The 18,418-nt window shown below is 32.4% G+C and overlaps 1 protein-coding gene across 8 annotated transcripts; it reads right to left on the bottom strand.

The window, feature by feature from the left end:
* Window positions 1–222: 222 nt before the first annotated feature.
* On the bottom strand, window positions 223–11,097 carry LOC105630020 (alpha/beta-Hydrolases superfamily protein). 8 transcript variants are annotated; one of them, XR_002283933.3, is made up of 10 exons: window positions 10,721–11,096; window positions 9,593–9,685; window positions 7,402–7,613; window positions 5,916–6,060; window positions 5,764–5,836; window positions 5,192–5,338; window positions 4,753–4,878; window positions 2,111–2,276; window positions 1,924–1,989; window positions 223–961 (listed from the first exon to the last, which is right to left on the bottom strand). XR_002283933.3 is itself a non-coding variant. In XM_012211698.4 (8 exons), exons 1-8 carry the CDS (start codon window positions 10,981–10,983, stop codon window positions 2,187–2,189), a joined length of 1,149 nt encoding a protein of 382 aa, XP_012067088.1. In that variant the 5' UTR covers window positions 10,984–11,096; the 3' UTR covers window positions 1,921–2,186. The 8 variants fall into 8 exon arrangements, 2 of the variants coding, with proteins under 2 accessions (XP_012067088.1, XP_089580331.1); XR_002283934.3 differs by having other exon boundaries at window positions 223–955; XR_002283930.3 differs by having other exon boundaries at window positions 1,924–2,276.
* Window positions 11,098–18,418: the final 7,321 nt, after the last annotated feature.

The raw sequence follows: 18,418 nt of genomic DNA, 5'->3' as shown, positions 1-18,418 counted from the left end.
ACATCCATATTTTTTTCACAAAAAAATCTTATGACATGATTTTTCAAATTTTATAAGTTTTGAAATAATAATTTTTATGTTTTTCAATAATCTAATAATAATTTATTATCTAATTTTATAAGTTGGAATGTTCAATAGAACTGAAACTTAACTTAGAGTGTTTAACCGATCATAGTAAGAGTTAAGATGTCAAAATAAAAGTTGAAATGGTGTAACAAGGTATTTTGTGAATAATACAAGTTTGGAATTATGCATTTGGCAGAAAAAAGTGACATGAAACTCAACTAGCTACTTTTTTCTATAGTGTGGTATATTCCATAATATAAGGGGGGAAGGCAATAAGAAGAAAGAGAGAGAAAAGTATCATACAAGAAACTTCCTCTGCCCTACATTTTAGCAACTCTGATGATTGCCAACATGATTGTAAAGGGCCTTAAAATTCTACCATCAATTCTTTAAAGATAATATTTTTCATAGAACATATGGACCCTTGAAAAAAACAAAGTTAAAGGCAATCATTAATCCAAGATCTAAACCCACGAAATGATGTGCATTACATCTTTATATTGGAGTCCACCATAGCTAGCTACCAAGTACACAATATATATCATGCTGGATTTAAACAAGCAGCCTCAAACTAAATGTGAGGTTATCTAGATATAGACAGTCAACAGCAATAATTGATAAATAATATTAGAAAACAGATATATATAGGCATGGCCAAGACTCAGTATCAAAACACAAACCAACTACTTGGAACCCAAACCTGATGGAACCAAAAAAAGAAAGAGCCGAAACCGAGACGAAAACCCATTGTTTGGAACCAAGGATTTGGTTCCAGTTCCAAAACAAGATGCGCATGATGAACTAGAAGGATTTGTTTCTCAGAAGGACTTGTTTCTCTTGTTTGGTTTCGAATTGTGGTCAAGTCCACACAGCCACCCACAAAGTTAAGCTGCATCTAAGAGTAGGAGTTGGGATTTAATCTCATTAGTAATAATTTCCTTAATACCATAAAAAAAATATAATATCGAAAAAGGTGCATGTCGCATGTGCAAACACAAAATTTAGCAGCAACTATCCCATTTGGATTATTAATTTATAATATCATTGACGTTTTTCCTTTTCCTTTCCCTGAGTTATTTGGAGAAAGGCCTAGATGTGGAAGGCATAAACCCCACCTCCAATTATTTGTTGGTTTACCAACTTAACTAACTCCACTTGATTTTGTTGGTACCAATACCAACTGTGAACGTGTATCAGAAAATAAAACTCTCAAGCACCAGAAGGTCCAACAAGAACTATATATCATAATATCATGCTTCAGATCTACTATAATTCCATGGAAGAAGCAGTTGCAAGTAAAACAAAGCACAGAGTCCTATAAGAGGAATCTAAGAAATGAATGAAAAGTTATATTGTTTTGTTTTGGATCGTTCAGGTCATGTATGAAACCTTGAAATGAACTTGCCTACGAGGCTTTTGCCTCACAAGATGCAGTTCAGGTTAAAATAAAGGACGAGTTCATAATAGAATCCAAGAAAGGAATGAAAAGATAGTTTTGTTTTCAGTGACAATAATCAAATGAAATGGCAAAGATGTGTCATGCAGACGATACAGAAAATTATTGGAAAAATTGACAATGAGAATGCAGAAGTATGTTATGTTCAAGCATAAAACCAGCCAGTGATAAGACAGCTCAATTCTTGATGTCAGGGCCTAGGACTCCAACCAAAAAGGCTAACTTAATAGATCAAGATAACCAACTCACTTACAAGCCCAATACCCACCATATCTCTTATGAGTGATATGTGACATTGATCACCCCCACTAAAAAATTTCAGGTACTCGGGGGTGCAAAATGATCACTGTACACAAAATGATTGCGACATAATCCTTATCACTTGATTAGATGGTACATACCTCCAAAACAATCATTTTTTCACTGCAAAGGTTCGGTTACACAACACTGACATGGACAGGGATGACCTGCTCATTGAAAAACTTATTTTTGACATTAAAATGCAGAGATTTACTAATGTTTAACTACAGAGATATAACATGAAGCAGTATAGGAAAAGATGAAGCGTCACATATCTGAGATATTTACCAAAAGAAATTTTGTTTAATTAGTAATCATGGTCTACAGGGTTTAGGAGCATTGATGAGTTGGGCCTGCTGATGGATCAGGTGACAGTAGAAACAGAGGCTTCAGCTGCAGAATTACGAGCCACAAATGACTCAACAAGCGGGTTCACAAGATGAGGTGCTTCGTCCTTCAAGTAAATCAACAAATGGATCTCATAAGATATTGCTGTCTTAAAAACCAAACTCATCATATCAACAGTTAGTTAATATGCTCAACAATTAGTTAATAAGCTTATCTGCAATTTGGAACAATTCACTATTTGATTCCAACTGCATTCATGGAAGAAAAGATGCACGTGTCTTCACACCAAATTCATCACATATGGCAAGAACTTAACATGTTCAACAGTCCATAAACTCTTGAAATCTGAAAACCTCTATAAAATGTTTTGTTTTTCATTACATTTTTCTAGCATGCAAACTAAGTGAGCAGACTAGCAGTTGAAAATTTTAATGGCAGAGAAACACCCAAAATACAGCAGTGAATAAGAACTTTATCTTTGGTGGGGCCAAGCAAAACTTGAAATACTATCATATGGACCATGGTACAGGTAATCAATGCAACACTTTCCCCATATAAAACACAGTGCTTGAAATTTTTAAACAGTATTTACCTCCTTATTTGGTATAAATGGATTTGAAGTATAGAAATCATTTATTAAATAATAGGATTCGGTTTAAGTAGGTTTGATTGAATTTGAGTAAAATGAAGATTTTTATTTATACTACACATTAAAAAAGATTGATATTTCAAATGAATTCTATAAAATTTTGTGGATTTTTTTTATACCAAACAAGGGCTTAAGTGCATTCATGTCAGTCATTTACACAGCAGAAACTCAGACACGGAATTGAAGCTCCCACAGATGTGCTGTGTCAGTATTAGAATCCAAATGTGTACTGCTTTTTTGATTCATGAACATCTTTTTTTTAAAACGAAAAAAAAAAAAAGATTAACCAAGACTCAGTATTAGAATCCAAATGTGCACTGCTTTTTGATTCATGAACTTTTTTCCTTTTAAAGATGAATCAAGAGTTCACAAGTCGGTAATTTCTTTGAGCCATTTACGTAAATAATACTCAAAAAAGAAACTAGAGATCTTATTCAATTATCAGTTTGATTTCAATGAGAAATTTTTAATAATTATTTTTGAACTTCAATTTTGTTAATAGTTAACTGTATGGACTGATCAATACCCCAACTATTACAGATTTGACAGTCCTAGATTTAAAGCTCGTTCAGAATCTCAAATGTAATATGTTGTTCATCCTTTAGCTAGTGGAAAATCATGCAAGAACAATCTGAAATGCAACTTATTTCCAGATATTACTAACTTCCTACCCTTTCTACAGACCCCTATCACTTTAATGAAGAACTCACTTTTCTGCTACTGAAACAGAGGTGTGCAGGCAAGGTACTTCGGTTTTTTAACATTAAAGATTCATCTTTCATCATCATTCTCATTGACATTTAGACATGTTCTTTTGAAATTTGGTGAAACCTCCAACTGAAAATGTTATATTTAGACATGTTCTTTTGAAATTTGGTGAAACCTCCAACTGAAAATGTTATGTGTGTTGCATTGGATCCTCAAACTATTTGAGGGGCTCAAAAACAGAAACTTGAAAAGTTCAAGGGTTCTTCAATGTACTTCTCCAATTTTAATTGGCGAGAAGTTTATTAGTTATGGTCCCAAGTTTTGTGTAGTTATTGGTTTATTTGATTGACCATAAAATTAGAATTAGGCTCGTTAGAGATAACCTACAATGTCTTAGAGGTCGATTAAGAGAACTCAACTATCTCTGAGCTCAAAAGCAAAGACCAGACAACTACCCACTACAATAATGTAAATCAAAACTACCCAGTAGTAACCACACACTCACAAAGAGCCTGATTCCCACCTTATTAGCCAAACCTGAGAAAAACAGACAATAAATACTAAAAGCAACCACCCCGAGGCTCCCTACCAGTATTTGTTCTTGAATTAGATTGTCGTTAAATATGCAATTTGCTTGGCTTTTCTCTCGCTATACTTGCCATTCAGTGGTGGTAACTGGCCTCTCTCTCTCTCTCTCTCTCTCTCTCTCTCTCTCATTTGTTTAGGCTGTTTGGCAAAAAAGAATTAAGGCACACAAGGGAAAACCTGAGAGTCCATGTTTAGAAAGCAACAGAATATTTGTTTACTCTTTTTTCTCTTCCTTCATACGAATTATGTGTGGTAATGTAATAATTTCAATTTGAAGGAGCAATCATATACAAATATTTCTACAAATGATGTGTTATTTATATACTACAATTTTTTGTTATTTGGAAGAGCTACTGAGTTTATGCCCATAACTTAAGCCTTTTGTTTACAGTTTACCCATATGAAAGAACTTCAAGATTGTTGGGCAGGCAATAGTCCCCAAGTGGCCCCTTCTATCCCTGCTAGTACTAGGCGAGGCCATCAAACCATTGATGCATGTGATGTGGAAATTCCATTCCAGAGTATCCATGACATATTATATAGAACATAAATAACACTGAAAGAATGCCCACATGCTTGTGCAGTTCATGTATGGTGTGAATTTGTGCAGGCATGTAGAAAAGAAAGAGAGAGAGACCTGCGGACAGTGGCCAACATTAGGGAGTACAACAAAGTTCTCAACAGGATCAAAATTCCCATACATTCTGCCAAGCTCAATTGGTTCCCATGGATCCTTGTCACCCCATGCTACCAGAACAGGACACTGTAAAAACACAGAGGCAAGAATGCATGAAGTAGAAGTACAATCTGTGCAGGGAACCACTGGTTCTAGTCCTCCCAGAGGAGGAATTGGGACTGGCCTTTTTCTTTTCTTATTTTTCTCGGCTCAAATGGCAGGTCCCAGCTGAAATGGCCAGTTCTGGTTCCAATGTTTGGAACCTGGAACAGCCCTAGACCGGCTGGTTCTGCTCCAGTTCTGGTCAAGAAATGGCCCAGTGGCCATGACAATATACAAAATTAAAATTAAAATTTCTCAAGCAAGATAAAACGTTCAAATTTTAATTTAAAAAACTGACCTTCACCTGAGGCAGTAGATCCTCAGGTAGAGGACCTGCTGAGTAACAAATAAAATCAAGAAATACATCCACAGCACCAGGTTCAAGTCCTGGAAGAAGAATCTTCTGAACAAGTTCCTCTGTCACCTGGGAGGTGTCATAGTAACACTGCAATGCAATATACGACAAGCAATGTGAACAAGGACAGTAGATGGCTATATTTTCGTTTTCTTTCTTTCTGTTTAGTCTTCCTCTTTTTCTTCTTTATTTTATGTTGGCCTACAATCAGTTGTGGGTCAATTGTGTTAATAGGTTTAATATTTTTTATGGTGTGACTTTCACATTTTTCCAAGTTATATTTATTTCTTTTGACATTTTAAAATTGTGCTGCCATTTTCAATCTCTAATTTTAACCATTATTAAAAACTAGCACCAGTGACTTTGTGATCTCAATACTTTACAAAAGATTGTTACGCCTAACAGAGGGCATATCATCACAGCCACACACAAAGATGCAACATAAAAAAAATTAGTATTTGCAATCCAAATGTAGTTGCTTATGAGAGGAAACAGAATGATTTATCATAGAATACCTGGCATAGGATGCTCCTCACAGATTCTGATGTTGCAATTGATTTGAAGAAAATTTTTCCCAGAGGGGTGTTCCTGCACACTAGCATGATAATCTTAAATTCAAAGGTGGTAGAAACAAAACTCTAATTAACAGAAAGCATTTCAGTATTACCTCAGCAAACTCTGGAATGATCTGATAAACGGTCTTGCAAACAATGGTTGCTTTTTAATGTGAAGCATACGCAAAGATATATTTAATAGGATAATGCCTCTGCATATGTGTGGCTCCATAACTGCAGCCTGAAGACCAACAAGTCCTACAACAAGCACAGAAGGGCAGAGGCAATATGTTACAATCACTTTGAATTTCTGGATAAAATTTTGAGTATGTCACCATTTAGGCCTCCTTTGGAAGAATTAGTGTCAAAAAGGAAAATAAAGTTGGTATTTATGAGGTGCATTAACACGTAGAAACCACATAATTTCAAAGATTCTTCTTGTAAAACTCAATGAAAACATGAAATGTCATTTCGATGAGAATCATAGAATATTAGAGATGATACCACCATGAACATGAGCAGTGCTAGAAAAAATTGTGGGGAGACAATCAAAACTTTTTAAAATTTTAGGGGCCCAAATAATTTTTTATATTTTGAGAGTCAAAATGGATTTTTCATAAGGCAAATTTTTTTTAAAAAAAATTTGTTCAGGCCTAGGGCCTCCTTAGGTCTCTATATAGCTCTGCACCTGACCATGAACCTTTTTCCTCTCTCTCTCTCTCTCTCTCTCTCTCTCTCTCTCTCATGTTAAAGCAGGATAAATACCACTCTTACAGCAGCTGAGAACTTCCGTTATGAAAATTACAAGACAGCATATAAAGCTTTACGAACTTGAGACTGTTTCTTTTATATCAACTTGTACAAAGAAAATATTAGATAGCAGGGCGCGATTTGTTATTTAAATATTATACGTAGAACAACCTCTATTTCCTTTTTAAGCTAAAAGCTATATGCAATGGCCTAGAGAATTTCTAATTTAACTTTTCACCATTTTACCTCTTTAATTGTTGATTGTCTTTCTGAAAATAGGAGTAAATATACTACGTTGAAACTATGCAGTGAAATATAATGGAAGAAATTGACATAATAGCCAATTGGATTCATGGAAGACCCAATGACACTTCAAAACAGCACAAATGTGCAATGTTTTGCACTTTAACTGATAAATTGAAATTGAGTTAGTCAAAGCATATTGAAATACAAGTTTATCTAACAGCAGCTTCACTGCCATCCGATTTTAGCTAAGTTAGAGCATTTTTTAATTCATATGAACTTATTCTGGGTATGAAAGTGATAAAATACTTTTTAAAAGAATACATTCTCAAGCCATATTAGATATGGACCATAAATTTACAGATATTATTGAACATATCACATGTAGTTGCCTAAAAATTTTTCCAGGAATGTATCAAATTATCAACAGTTACAAGGCATTCACTAGTAAGTGTCATAGTCATTTTCTATTTGTTAGCAATCAATCAACTACAAGGAAAACAATCAGTTAAGCAAAGAAAGTGACAAGTTAGAACCCATCTAGATGTTGTCAAAAAAAAAAAAAAGTAAAACTCATCTAAATAATCCAGAACATCAAGATGGTACCTCCAATTGAATTGCATACAAAGAATGCTTTGTCTTTAATTACGTTGACACAAAAGTCATTTAGTATGGTGCCCCACGTCTCAAATGTATAGAAGGAGTTATCTTCAAAATCACGAGGATTAGGTTTATCTGAGTATCCATAACCAATAAGATCAATTGCATATACCCTATGTGATTTTGCAAGAACGGGAATATTTTTTCTCCAATGATCACTGTAAAGAACAAGAAGTGTGTTACAACTACTGAACTTAAAACACCTTAACTGCAGAACAAAGGAATAAGAAAATCAAGTACGTAAGACTATCATCAGCAAATATATATATACACATCACGAGACGTACATAGTAACTTTTAAGAGACCAAGTCTATCCACAGTTGCTTGGGAAAAACATTGAACAGCCATATAATTTTCATTTCATTATCCATGAACCATGATCCACTAATGGTTATCGCAAGCTATCTGAAACCTTTTTAAGTGACATATAGACAGGAAACATCACCTCAGGAAGCATCAAAGAATGACTAAAATCAGACTTGAACAAACTCCAGAACTCAAGAAAACCCAAATTAGCACTCTTTTCCTCTCTTCAAGAGGTGTAAGCTTCTCATCTATTTTAAAGCAGAATTATAACTTATTTTCTTTAGCAGTAAATCCATATTGTAAAAAACAAGGTAATTACTTATGACAGCTCAAAGTACGTCTGAGGTCCTGAGTCAACTTCTCAGTTGAGCATATAATTTTGAATTTTCAAATTACATGCAAGCGTGCTCTAAGAATAACTATGATAAATTTACGCTATTGTGCATGAGTTTAAAAGCCAAAGAAAATTAGAAGTATGTTTCCACATGCATAGGTTCCACTAACATATCCCACACAATTACTAACTCTAGATTGAATCCCAAGTTGTTGAAGTATGTGGGCAATCCCACATTGGATAAATACACATTAAGTAAATGGCATATAATGAAGAGGGTGAACCAACCAAAATGGCTTAGGTCATTTTGTGTTAAAGGTAAGCCCAACTCATTATAAACTCAAATATTAAATGAATTACTACTTGAATTTGATTAATTTGCTCCTAGGACCCAGATTCTTAGCACAAGTGCCTTTATTACATGCACAAAAAGTAACTCTAAAAGGAGATTTTAGAGTTTTTGATGAAACTATACTCTATGATCACCAAGCTTTCATTCTTCAGCACCATCCCCGTACATATATTAATCTAATAAGGCACAAATGTGTGTTCTTGCTTTTATTCCCCCTTTTCTCTTGTTGTGTTCAGCAGTCACCTTACCTAATTCAATATGCAGCATGATAGAGCTTTGGCTTTCTTTTAATTATGGTTTTGCAATGTCAAGATGAAAATTCAAAATACAAGGTTTAATGGCATAAATAACTAAGGCATCTAACAAGTAAAGATGCAAGCCAATGCTATCGCAATCAAAGCTGTTATAAAGATCTGGTTCCTAAATTCACAAGATAACTAAGTCTTTGAGATCAATGCTTTTTACCTTTATCTTGTATGCATACATACGAGAAGATTGTATATACTGATAAGTTGACATTATACATCCAAAAATGATAAAACAGAATTATATCAATGCATGGTTTTTTAATTAACATATTTTACAACAAATGTGACGAACACCAAACTAGATAGGATAACATGTGAATGAAAATTTTTAGTTTTGAATTTCAGTGAAACACAGTCAATGTTAGGGCCATGGAAGCCCAAAAAGTCAAACAGTATTTTTGCAAGGCCTTGTCAGGGAAGCATACACTTGACTTACAGGTTTCTCGGTTAGCTCATGTCTCTCCAATTTGGAGTTTCTTTCCTTTATTTGACATGCCCACACTTAAATTATCCTATCATGCTACTTCCATGAATGAAATTATCAGAAATTTTAAAGACGTCCAATTTCTTGAGACTTCCCGACTACAGTTTCTGGGAAGAGTCGTATTACCCTTGCATTGCAAGAATGCTATTTCTATGCATTGCATCTGTAACCTTAAAGTCAAAATGGAGCAACCTTACATCGCACCAAGAATCACCCTAAAATCATGACAGCATCTAGAAGAAAAAATGCAATGTTCATAAATGAGGCATGTCAATGAAGAGCGATTAATAGATTTAATACCTATAGTAATTAGTTGTCTGCTAATAAGAAGCAAAATGTCAATGATTTAGACCTGTTTGCTCCAAAACCATGAACTAAAACAAGAGCTGGGCCACTGTTCCCAGAATACTGATAGCGAATAGAATAACCCTTCCAGTTCCACGTACTGCAACAGAAAATATTAGCATTACGAAACGTATGAGAGATAAGACCAGCATGATCAAACCAATATCATCAAAAGTTTATCAATCATATATTGGGACGGTGTATAACAAAATGTATATCCTTTTGATGTTTTGAAGTTACAAATGTTTGGAGAAAAGGAAAGGGATCCTTACAATGAGAAAGCCTTTCCAAGTATCTCAGAAAAATTTCAAATCCAATTACGGCTGGCATTTATAGGCTGTTGAATTGCACAATCTAGAAATATCTTTGGATAGCCTATTTAGGAGAAAATATCGTTCTTTCCTTTTTTATATTTTCCTATTTAGAGTTAGCTTATGTATAAAATTATGTTGGATGTATAATTCAATACAGATGATGTAGGAAAAATTTCTCTCAAACCTATCTTTAATTTCTGATAAATCAACATAGGCAAATAGAATTAGCACTTGAAAACAAATACTCCATGTAATCTCATTCTAAATTTACCAGACAACTCAAAAATTGAATTTTACATCTTGACCTCAATTTCCACGGAGAAACAACACATCCAGTTCCTTAAACCACTACTATCTCTTTGATTGTTATAGTAAATGTAAGAACTTTTCCACTTCATTGATACATCTACTTTCAAAACTGTTATGAACGTTAATTATGATAAGATAAAGTTTCGTTCTTTTCACCATGAACTCTACTATCTTAACTCCCAAAATACATTCACTAACAACTAAAAAGCTGCAAATTTATTTTCAAAGGTAATCAAACTAGAAAGAAGATAAAATGGTGCTTCATTATCACTAACACAAATTTGTATTGAAGTATCAACTCGTACCCATTAAACCAAATCATAGTCATGACTTACTAAAAGATTAAAAATAATAATAATAATAATAATAATAATAACACCCGCAACTTTCTACAAGCAAAAAAGAAAATGAAACCAAAATGCTTTGAAAGCTCTCATGAAAAAGAGAGAAAGAACAAATAAAAAAAGGAAAGAAAGTAAACCGCCAGAACTTGAAGTTATTACAATTAATACCTGTTTTGAACATGAGGCGCTTTTGCTCTATCATCTGACGCATTCTTCTCTACTCCAACTTGATTATCAAATGAAAATGAATTTACGAAGAACCCACTTGATTTAAAGCCTGAACGCTTTCGAATTGTAAAACCATGGACATTGATTTGGCTAAAAGGGATCGGTGATGGTATTATTATATTCCTTGCTTTCCTCCTCTGGGACAATAGAACAGTAGATTGTGGGTTTGAAAAAGATAGTGCAGATGTACTTGTACTGGACATTGTTTCTCAAACCAAGGAAAGAAGAGGCTTAGAGGAAGAAAGCTTTAACACAAGGGACGGAGAAGAGCGGACTCATTTTTTGTTTTGGTTTATGTTGGCTGTTGAAACACGTAGCCAAGAAGACATTCGGTTGATAATAGCTAAAATTAGAATAATTCATGGATTTTTTCGAATTTTTAACCAATAAAAATAAGATAAAACTAGCTGTTTACCCACCTGTTGTGATCGATGCTTACAAATAATTGATAGAAATTAAATTTAATTAAAAATATAAATAAATTAATATGATAAAAAAACTGGAATCGGGTAGCTCAGAAGTAACGAGCACTTATGGAATTGATTACTATAACTTAAGCCGCGAGTTCAATCTTTTGCAACACACGTCATAAGAAAATTTTAATTTGATTTCTTCAAATTAAAAAATTAAATAAAAATTTTTAGAATAACAAAATTCCACATCACCAACTCAATTTCACAATATGATAACACATAAGCAAATTCATTCATGTATATATTTTTTGAAAACTTTACAATTCATTAATAATGATTATAAGCTTATTAAATCATAATTTTCTTGTAGGAATAGGAAACAAAAATATAGAAAATTGAAATATAATGTTCTTGAACTTGACAGAAGATGTTAATCTTTCAGTAAAAACTAGTCTATTTTCAAATAGGATAACAAAAGAAACCTTCCACGATATTGTCCTAAATATCATTTTTTTCGAAAACTTATTACAACTGACACTCGAGGAAGAGTTTAATACATCAAACTCTAATGGAGGAACATGTTACACTATTAGGCTCCATTGGTAAAAAGAACTTATCTGAACTTAAAGATCTGAAGTCTCCAACCACAAAAATCAACTTCGGCGGGCGCTGAACACAAATGAGCTGCAATTTTATTTTTGTAATCGACAGCGGCGACAACAGCAATACTAGGCTCCTGTCGAGCCCGCTCCAGCCAATTAGAGGGCTGATCTAGCGCAACAAACACCAAAAATGAACTCTTGGGTGAAATCTGAGCCAGATGGTGTGAAGAACGCTTGATTCTAAGCAGCCGCGATTTTTCGATCACCGCAAACGGCGGCGGAGGCGGTCCGGCGAGACCCGAGAAGGCAGAAGCTTAAGATTTACGCACTGATCCGGAATCTCAAATCCAATTTTTAATCTATATAATTTAAGATTCAATTTATTAAATTCAATGTAAATCAAGATTGGAAATTATGGTTTTGGGTTAAATTAATTTTAATTAAAATAATTAAGGATTAAGATTAAAATAAGAGTTTTTATAAATTAAAATAAGTTATAGTTGCTACCATAAAAATAAATTGAGAACTTTGATAAATATGGATTTTATGGTATGAATTTTGAATAAAACAAGTAAAGCATACAAATTGAATACTTGGTCATAAGAAATATGTTTATACAAGGAAGTATTAGTTTTAATAGTCAATTCAGATTTAATTAAAGAATAATATATTTCGAGTAAAGCTAATTAAGTAAAGAATTGTTTATATTGCGTGTATAAGAGATTTATTAGTTGGTGACTAGTTAAGGAAGTAAATTATATCGAAATGAAGTAAAAATATTTAAGGATGTATTGGGATTAGGTCGAAGGTTATTTTAATTTTTAAGCCATGAGTTGAACGTAAAATATGTACTTATAATGATTGGATTATTGATTGCTCGATGGATGAGCTATTCAAACAATAATCGATGAACGTATTAAATAGTTAAAACTTGAACAATAGGAAGTTCAATTTGAGAGAAAATACTATCAGAAATATCGATAAGATTTAAATTAATTAAAACAGTCCAATATCTAAGTTGATATATATTAGCTTAATTATTATTTAAGGAAAGTTATTTGTTTAATGTAGTGTTTTTCTTTATATTTGTGTTTTATCTAGATTGTCTGAGTTTGTCTATTGCTCCTGCTAGTCAAAATCCAAAGGAAGGCTTGTTCCTTCTTTTATCACTGTGAGTAATCATAAATGATATATATCATCATTTGCATACATGCATTGACCATTTCGCATCCTATAAATATATAGATACAAATGATACTCATTCTTTATTATTTTAATACTATATTATAAAAGAACATTATTTACATTATGATCATCATATAACTTATAATTTTATAAGCATATGAGAATTATATTTTTATATACATTCCATAATTACACTCATATGTGCATAATGATCTTTTATGTGATTCTCTATATTATATGAGTTGATTGAATTACTTATGATGTGACTATATTGTGCCTTGTTTGTGGGTGAAATTGGGATGAACTGGGTCACCATAGGATTGTGATGACGGTCCGGGACCGTTGGCTATATATGGGAGATCGGTGTTGTAACAACCTCCGCCCAGTCCCGTGAGACCCGACGGCGGATGCCACATCTGGTGTCGGAGACACCGTCTTAACTTAACATATAAATCATAAAATTAGATTATGAATTAGAAATAATTGAGTATTCACAAGTTTAGCGAATAATATTTTTTTTTTCTTTGAAAATGATTTGGAAGAATCCTACAGAAAAATTGTAAGAATTTCCCTTTAAAAACTGAGCTCGCCAAACATGTGAATACAAAACACTCCCAATTAAACTCCAAACTCCCAACATCTCCAAATAATCATCATAACACAACAAAACTTCTATATTTTCATAACTATATAAATCCTCAATAGCATTTTAATATTCATCAATTAATTGCATTCATTATATATATCAAGTTTTATTAAACTAATCATATCAACTCTCTTCAAATATTTTATATTCAATCATCTAATGACTCTTATGCTTATCTCCAAATATATACACCAACATAATTGATAATTACATGCTTAAATTATAATTCAAATAACATAATCTCCGAAAATATAATAATTATACATGTCATAATTCTTAATTACATAAATCTCAATCTACTGCTACCACAATAGTCTCTTCTGCTCTAATGCTACTATTCTAGTCTTCAAGCAATAACTACGGTCTTTAATCTGCACGTGATAAAAATCAACGCGCTGAGTATAAAACTTAGTGGTGCTCATAATTCACATACTTACTAAAGTTGCGATGACAACTTACTTAAAACACAAATTACATAAAATCATTTACAATCATAAAACCATTAAATTCAAACATAGATTTACATTTATAGCAAAAGAAATATCAAATAAACTATTAATTAATGACATAAATAATTTAATTCTTTATACCATAAATCCTTAAACATTTAATCACCATAAATACGTTAGTTCTTTACTTAGAATATCAAATAAACTTAAAATTAATAACATAAATAATTTAATTCTTTCAACTCATAAATTGATTACTTGCACATTTATTATACCAATACATATACTATTTATTTTTAAAACCACATACCGAAATATCATGCTATGAAAATTCATTTAATAACATAATCATTAATTTTCAAAGTAGGGTTTACTAAAATAATATGATCTCATTCGTTTAATTGCCTTATAAATATTTTCCAAGGGGTTCGCATACACTTAGGAGAAAGAGAAGCAGATAGGTTTTCATAACTTATTCATAATGGCCTTTGGTAGCCAACCTTTTCATAATGGTCTTAGGTTGCCATCTTATTCATAACATATAGAGCGCGTCCGCCCTAACATAAGACACCTACGTGCCTAGCATATGATTATAGCTTCTTATCATAATGTCATCAAATGCCGAGCATGCTCATCATACATAATAAAATCAAATCTCGCATCAAATTCACACCAATTATATTAGAGCTCAAAATATTTGTTTTAATTCTTAACTCATAATATTTCTCATAAAACTTGTCTTATTCTTTAGTCTTCTTAAATTCATAATGTAAGCTTAATTTAGAACGTAAGTAACTCATAAAAACTTCATACTTAAACATAATTACTTAATATAGAAAATTTCTTATCATATGAAATCATACATGTAAGCTTACTTTAGAACTTAAGTGACTCATGAAAAATTCGTACTTAAACATAATTACTTAACATAGAAAATTTCTTATCATATGAAATCATACATGTAAGCTTATTTTAGAACTTAAGTGACTCATGAAAAATTCATAATTAAACATAATATAGGAAATTTCTTAATATAGGAAACATAATTACTTAATATAGGAAATTTCTCATAAATTCCTTTTCTTTTAAAACTTTCTTAAAGTCATAATGAAATTTATCATAAGAAATTTCTTATCATATAAAATTATACTTTCCTTATTCAAAATTCAAAGCACATACATCTTAAATACCTATTTTTTTAAAACTCTAAACATATGAAAGTTATCAAAATAATCATACTTATGTCATATATATATGTAGCATAACATAAAAAGAAATAATTAAGTAAGCCTTACCACCCTAAAGTGGTTCGGCCTCTTAATGAAAATCAAGGGGAGGGATTTCCTTCTCCAATCAAACATGCTAACATAACTCTTATGCACCAAAGTATCCTTTTCAACCCTCATCATACATTATCTAAATCAATTCCACACTTTTTCCTAAAATTTCCAACAATTTTTCCCATTTATATCCATTTAAACATATCCACAATAACACTTTTCAAAATTGTCTTATTTTTTTATCAAATAAATCCTAAAACGTACAAATAATCAAAAGAAACTTCCTCACACCTAATTCTTACATACTTTTATCTAAATAAACCTATGTTTCAAGATATAGAAATTTTTCAGTATTAAAATAAACTTGACCTTTGCTGTGTTCTTAAGACATAACTTGAGTTATAGGTCTCCAAATTGAGTGAAGTTAAATTCACTAGATATTGTCCACTTTGGGTCACAAGCCCGCACGATTTTGTTCTTGGGTGCAGACACAAAATAGGCCCGTACCTCCTTACACCCTGGCCAGACCACCCAAAAGGCCTCTTGACAGTCTAAGGTCTGTCCATACTTATGTACATCACTTGCACCTTGCACTTAACCGATGTGGGATTTGCCTAGGGTGTTAAATTCACCCCCCTTCGGGACTCAGCGTCCTCGCTGAGGTTTGCCCCACCACTGGCCAGATGAACAAGGCTTGGGCTCTGATACCAAGCTGTAACAACCCAGACTGACCAAGATATTGTTTGCTTTAGGTCACAAGCTCGCACGGTTTTGTTCCTGGGCGCTGACACAAGGTAAGCCCGTACCCTCCTTACACCCTGGCCAGACCACCCAAAAGGCCTCTTGACAGTCTAAGGTCTGTCCATACTTATGTACATCACTTGCACCTTGCACTTAACCGATGTGCGATTTGCCTAGGGTGTTGCATTAGTAATGATTTTTAATTGTATCCTTCCAGATAGTTTGGAAGAATTATTGTTTGGAGAAAATCTTTGAAAGTTAATGATAGAACTTTGATGTGAATATTGGAGAGATGATGATTTTCTGAAGCAATAAGGGGTGTATTTTCTTTTCTCTTTATAGTTGATATGATTTCCATGTGCTCTAAATATGCTTGAGTTTTAATTAGCTATTATGACTTTTGATTTTGAAATTGATTTGCACCTATGATGGTGATAGCGTGAATATGTTAAAGTAGAGTTTATGTAACTTGAATTCTTAAGAACTCTATCTTTTTACTTTGTCAGTGAATGACTTGATTTTTATTATGAATATTTTCCCTTCCTAGATGCTTGAATATGAGAAAAAGGGTTTTCAATTGTGGTTTTACAAAGATTTTGAAATATGAATAGATTGCTTTGTAAATGAAAATGAAATTACATGTATAGATTCATGTGTTTATGAAGTATGATGACCTATGAATTTATTATATATGAAATTGATATTTGTATGAACTCTAAGTATGCTAAGGTGAACTCATTTGATGTCTATGCATGAAACATGAACCTATGAACATATATACCCAGTGAAAGATATGTTTGGAATGAGTTGCTAGAATTACCAAGTAGATGAACTATATGATTCGAACTTGAGGATGTTGGACTTTATATGATTAGAGGGTGATTCTAGTATATGAATTTTGATGAGATTTGCATGGATATTGGTTAGAGGATATTTATGATTTGAAGAATAAGTACTTCTTTTGGTGAATTAAAAAGAGTATGTACTATATTTTCACAAATGTAAATTGTGGGACTTAGACGATGCATGTTATAATGTAGTTTACTTTGGGTATGATAAATGATTACTATTGATGAGAAATAATAATATTTGGTGGAGTAAAAGCATCTTTTGATTTTTCCTAAGTCATTTTTTAAATATATGAATATTGAGGACAATATGAATTACTACAGTTACAAGAAGAGTAAATTGTTGCTTTTGGTGAGAAATAAATTTCCTGATTTATTATGTGCAAAATAATGGAGCTTGTATAATTGTAGTACCTTATGGTTTAGTACGGTATCAGAAAGAATTGAATTTTATAATGTTTGTCCTTTGATATTCAAAGAACCGATTGAATTCTAAATACTATACGAGTTATAAGCAAGGATTTTGGTTTAATCAGAGATTCTATGATTCTAGAAAAAAAAATTAAAGGACTTCTTTAAGAAAATTAAGATAAATATGTTATATAAATATCATGTCATGAGGATTAAAATGTGGGTCCCGTATATGTATGGCACAACCCAAGAGGGGGGTAAATTGGGTTTTCTAAAAACAGATATGAATTTTAGAATTTTAAAACAAAATATAGAATTCTAAGTGCAACGGAAAAATAAAGAACTTGTGAGATTAGAATATGGATTAGAACTACCTCACAATGTTCTATTCATAAAAGATAGAAAGACAATGCAAAGTGCAGCTATTAATTAGAACTGCTTCACAATGTCTTATCCAATATTAGAACTGCTTTATGAAGGAAAGCTATTGAAATTAGAACTTTCTCATAAAGTTTAGAAAATCATATAAGACTGTGTGAGAGACAGTTATTGAAATTAGAACTGCTTCACAAAGCCTTAATCAAGTATCAGAACTACTTTATGATGGAAAGCTATTGTAATTAGAACTTCCTCATAAAGTTTAGAAATTTAATGAGAAACCCAAGTAGTGAAATATACTGTAAATAGAAGAACAGTTAGAACTTGGTATATTCACTTATCAGAATTCCAGAGTTCTAATATTCAGAGAAGATAAGACTTAATCCAGTTTTAGAACATCAGAACCAATAACAACATTAGCATTTCTAAAATATAAACAGAAGTGTAAATAAAGCAGTATCAAGCAAACTTCAAAAATTAGAAAAGATCAACACAGTGATTTATAGTGGTTCGGCACTAACTCGCCTACATCCACTCCCCAACACTCATCTTGAGATCCTCAACTATGTTATCTCTTTTCAAGGGTAAGAGACAAACCAACAGTACAAGGCAATAGATCAACACCTAGATCTACCCTTTATCCCACTAGATTTTCCAAAGGTTCTAGTTAACCTCAACCCTTTCT

The sequence above is a fragment of the Jatropha curcas genome, chromosome 7, assembly GCF_041381405.1.
Source record: "Jatropha curcas cultivar XTBG-Jc1 chromosome 7, XTBG_Jcur_1.0, whole genome shotgun sequence".
In the NCBI taxonomy this organism is placed as follows: domain Eukaryota; kingdom Viridiplantae; phylum Streptophyta; class Magnoliopsida; order Malpighiales; family Euphorbiaceae; genus Jatropha; species Jatropha curcas.
Note: the sequence above shows the minus strand (reverse complement) of the source record. Positions and strands in the feature narration are given on the sequence as shown.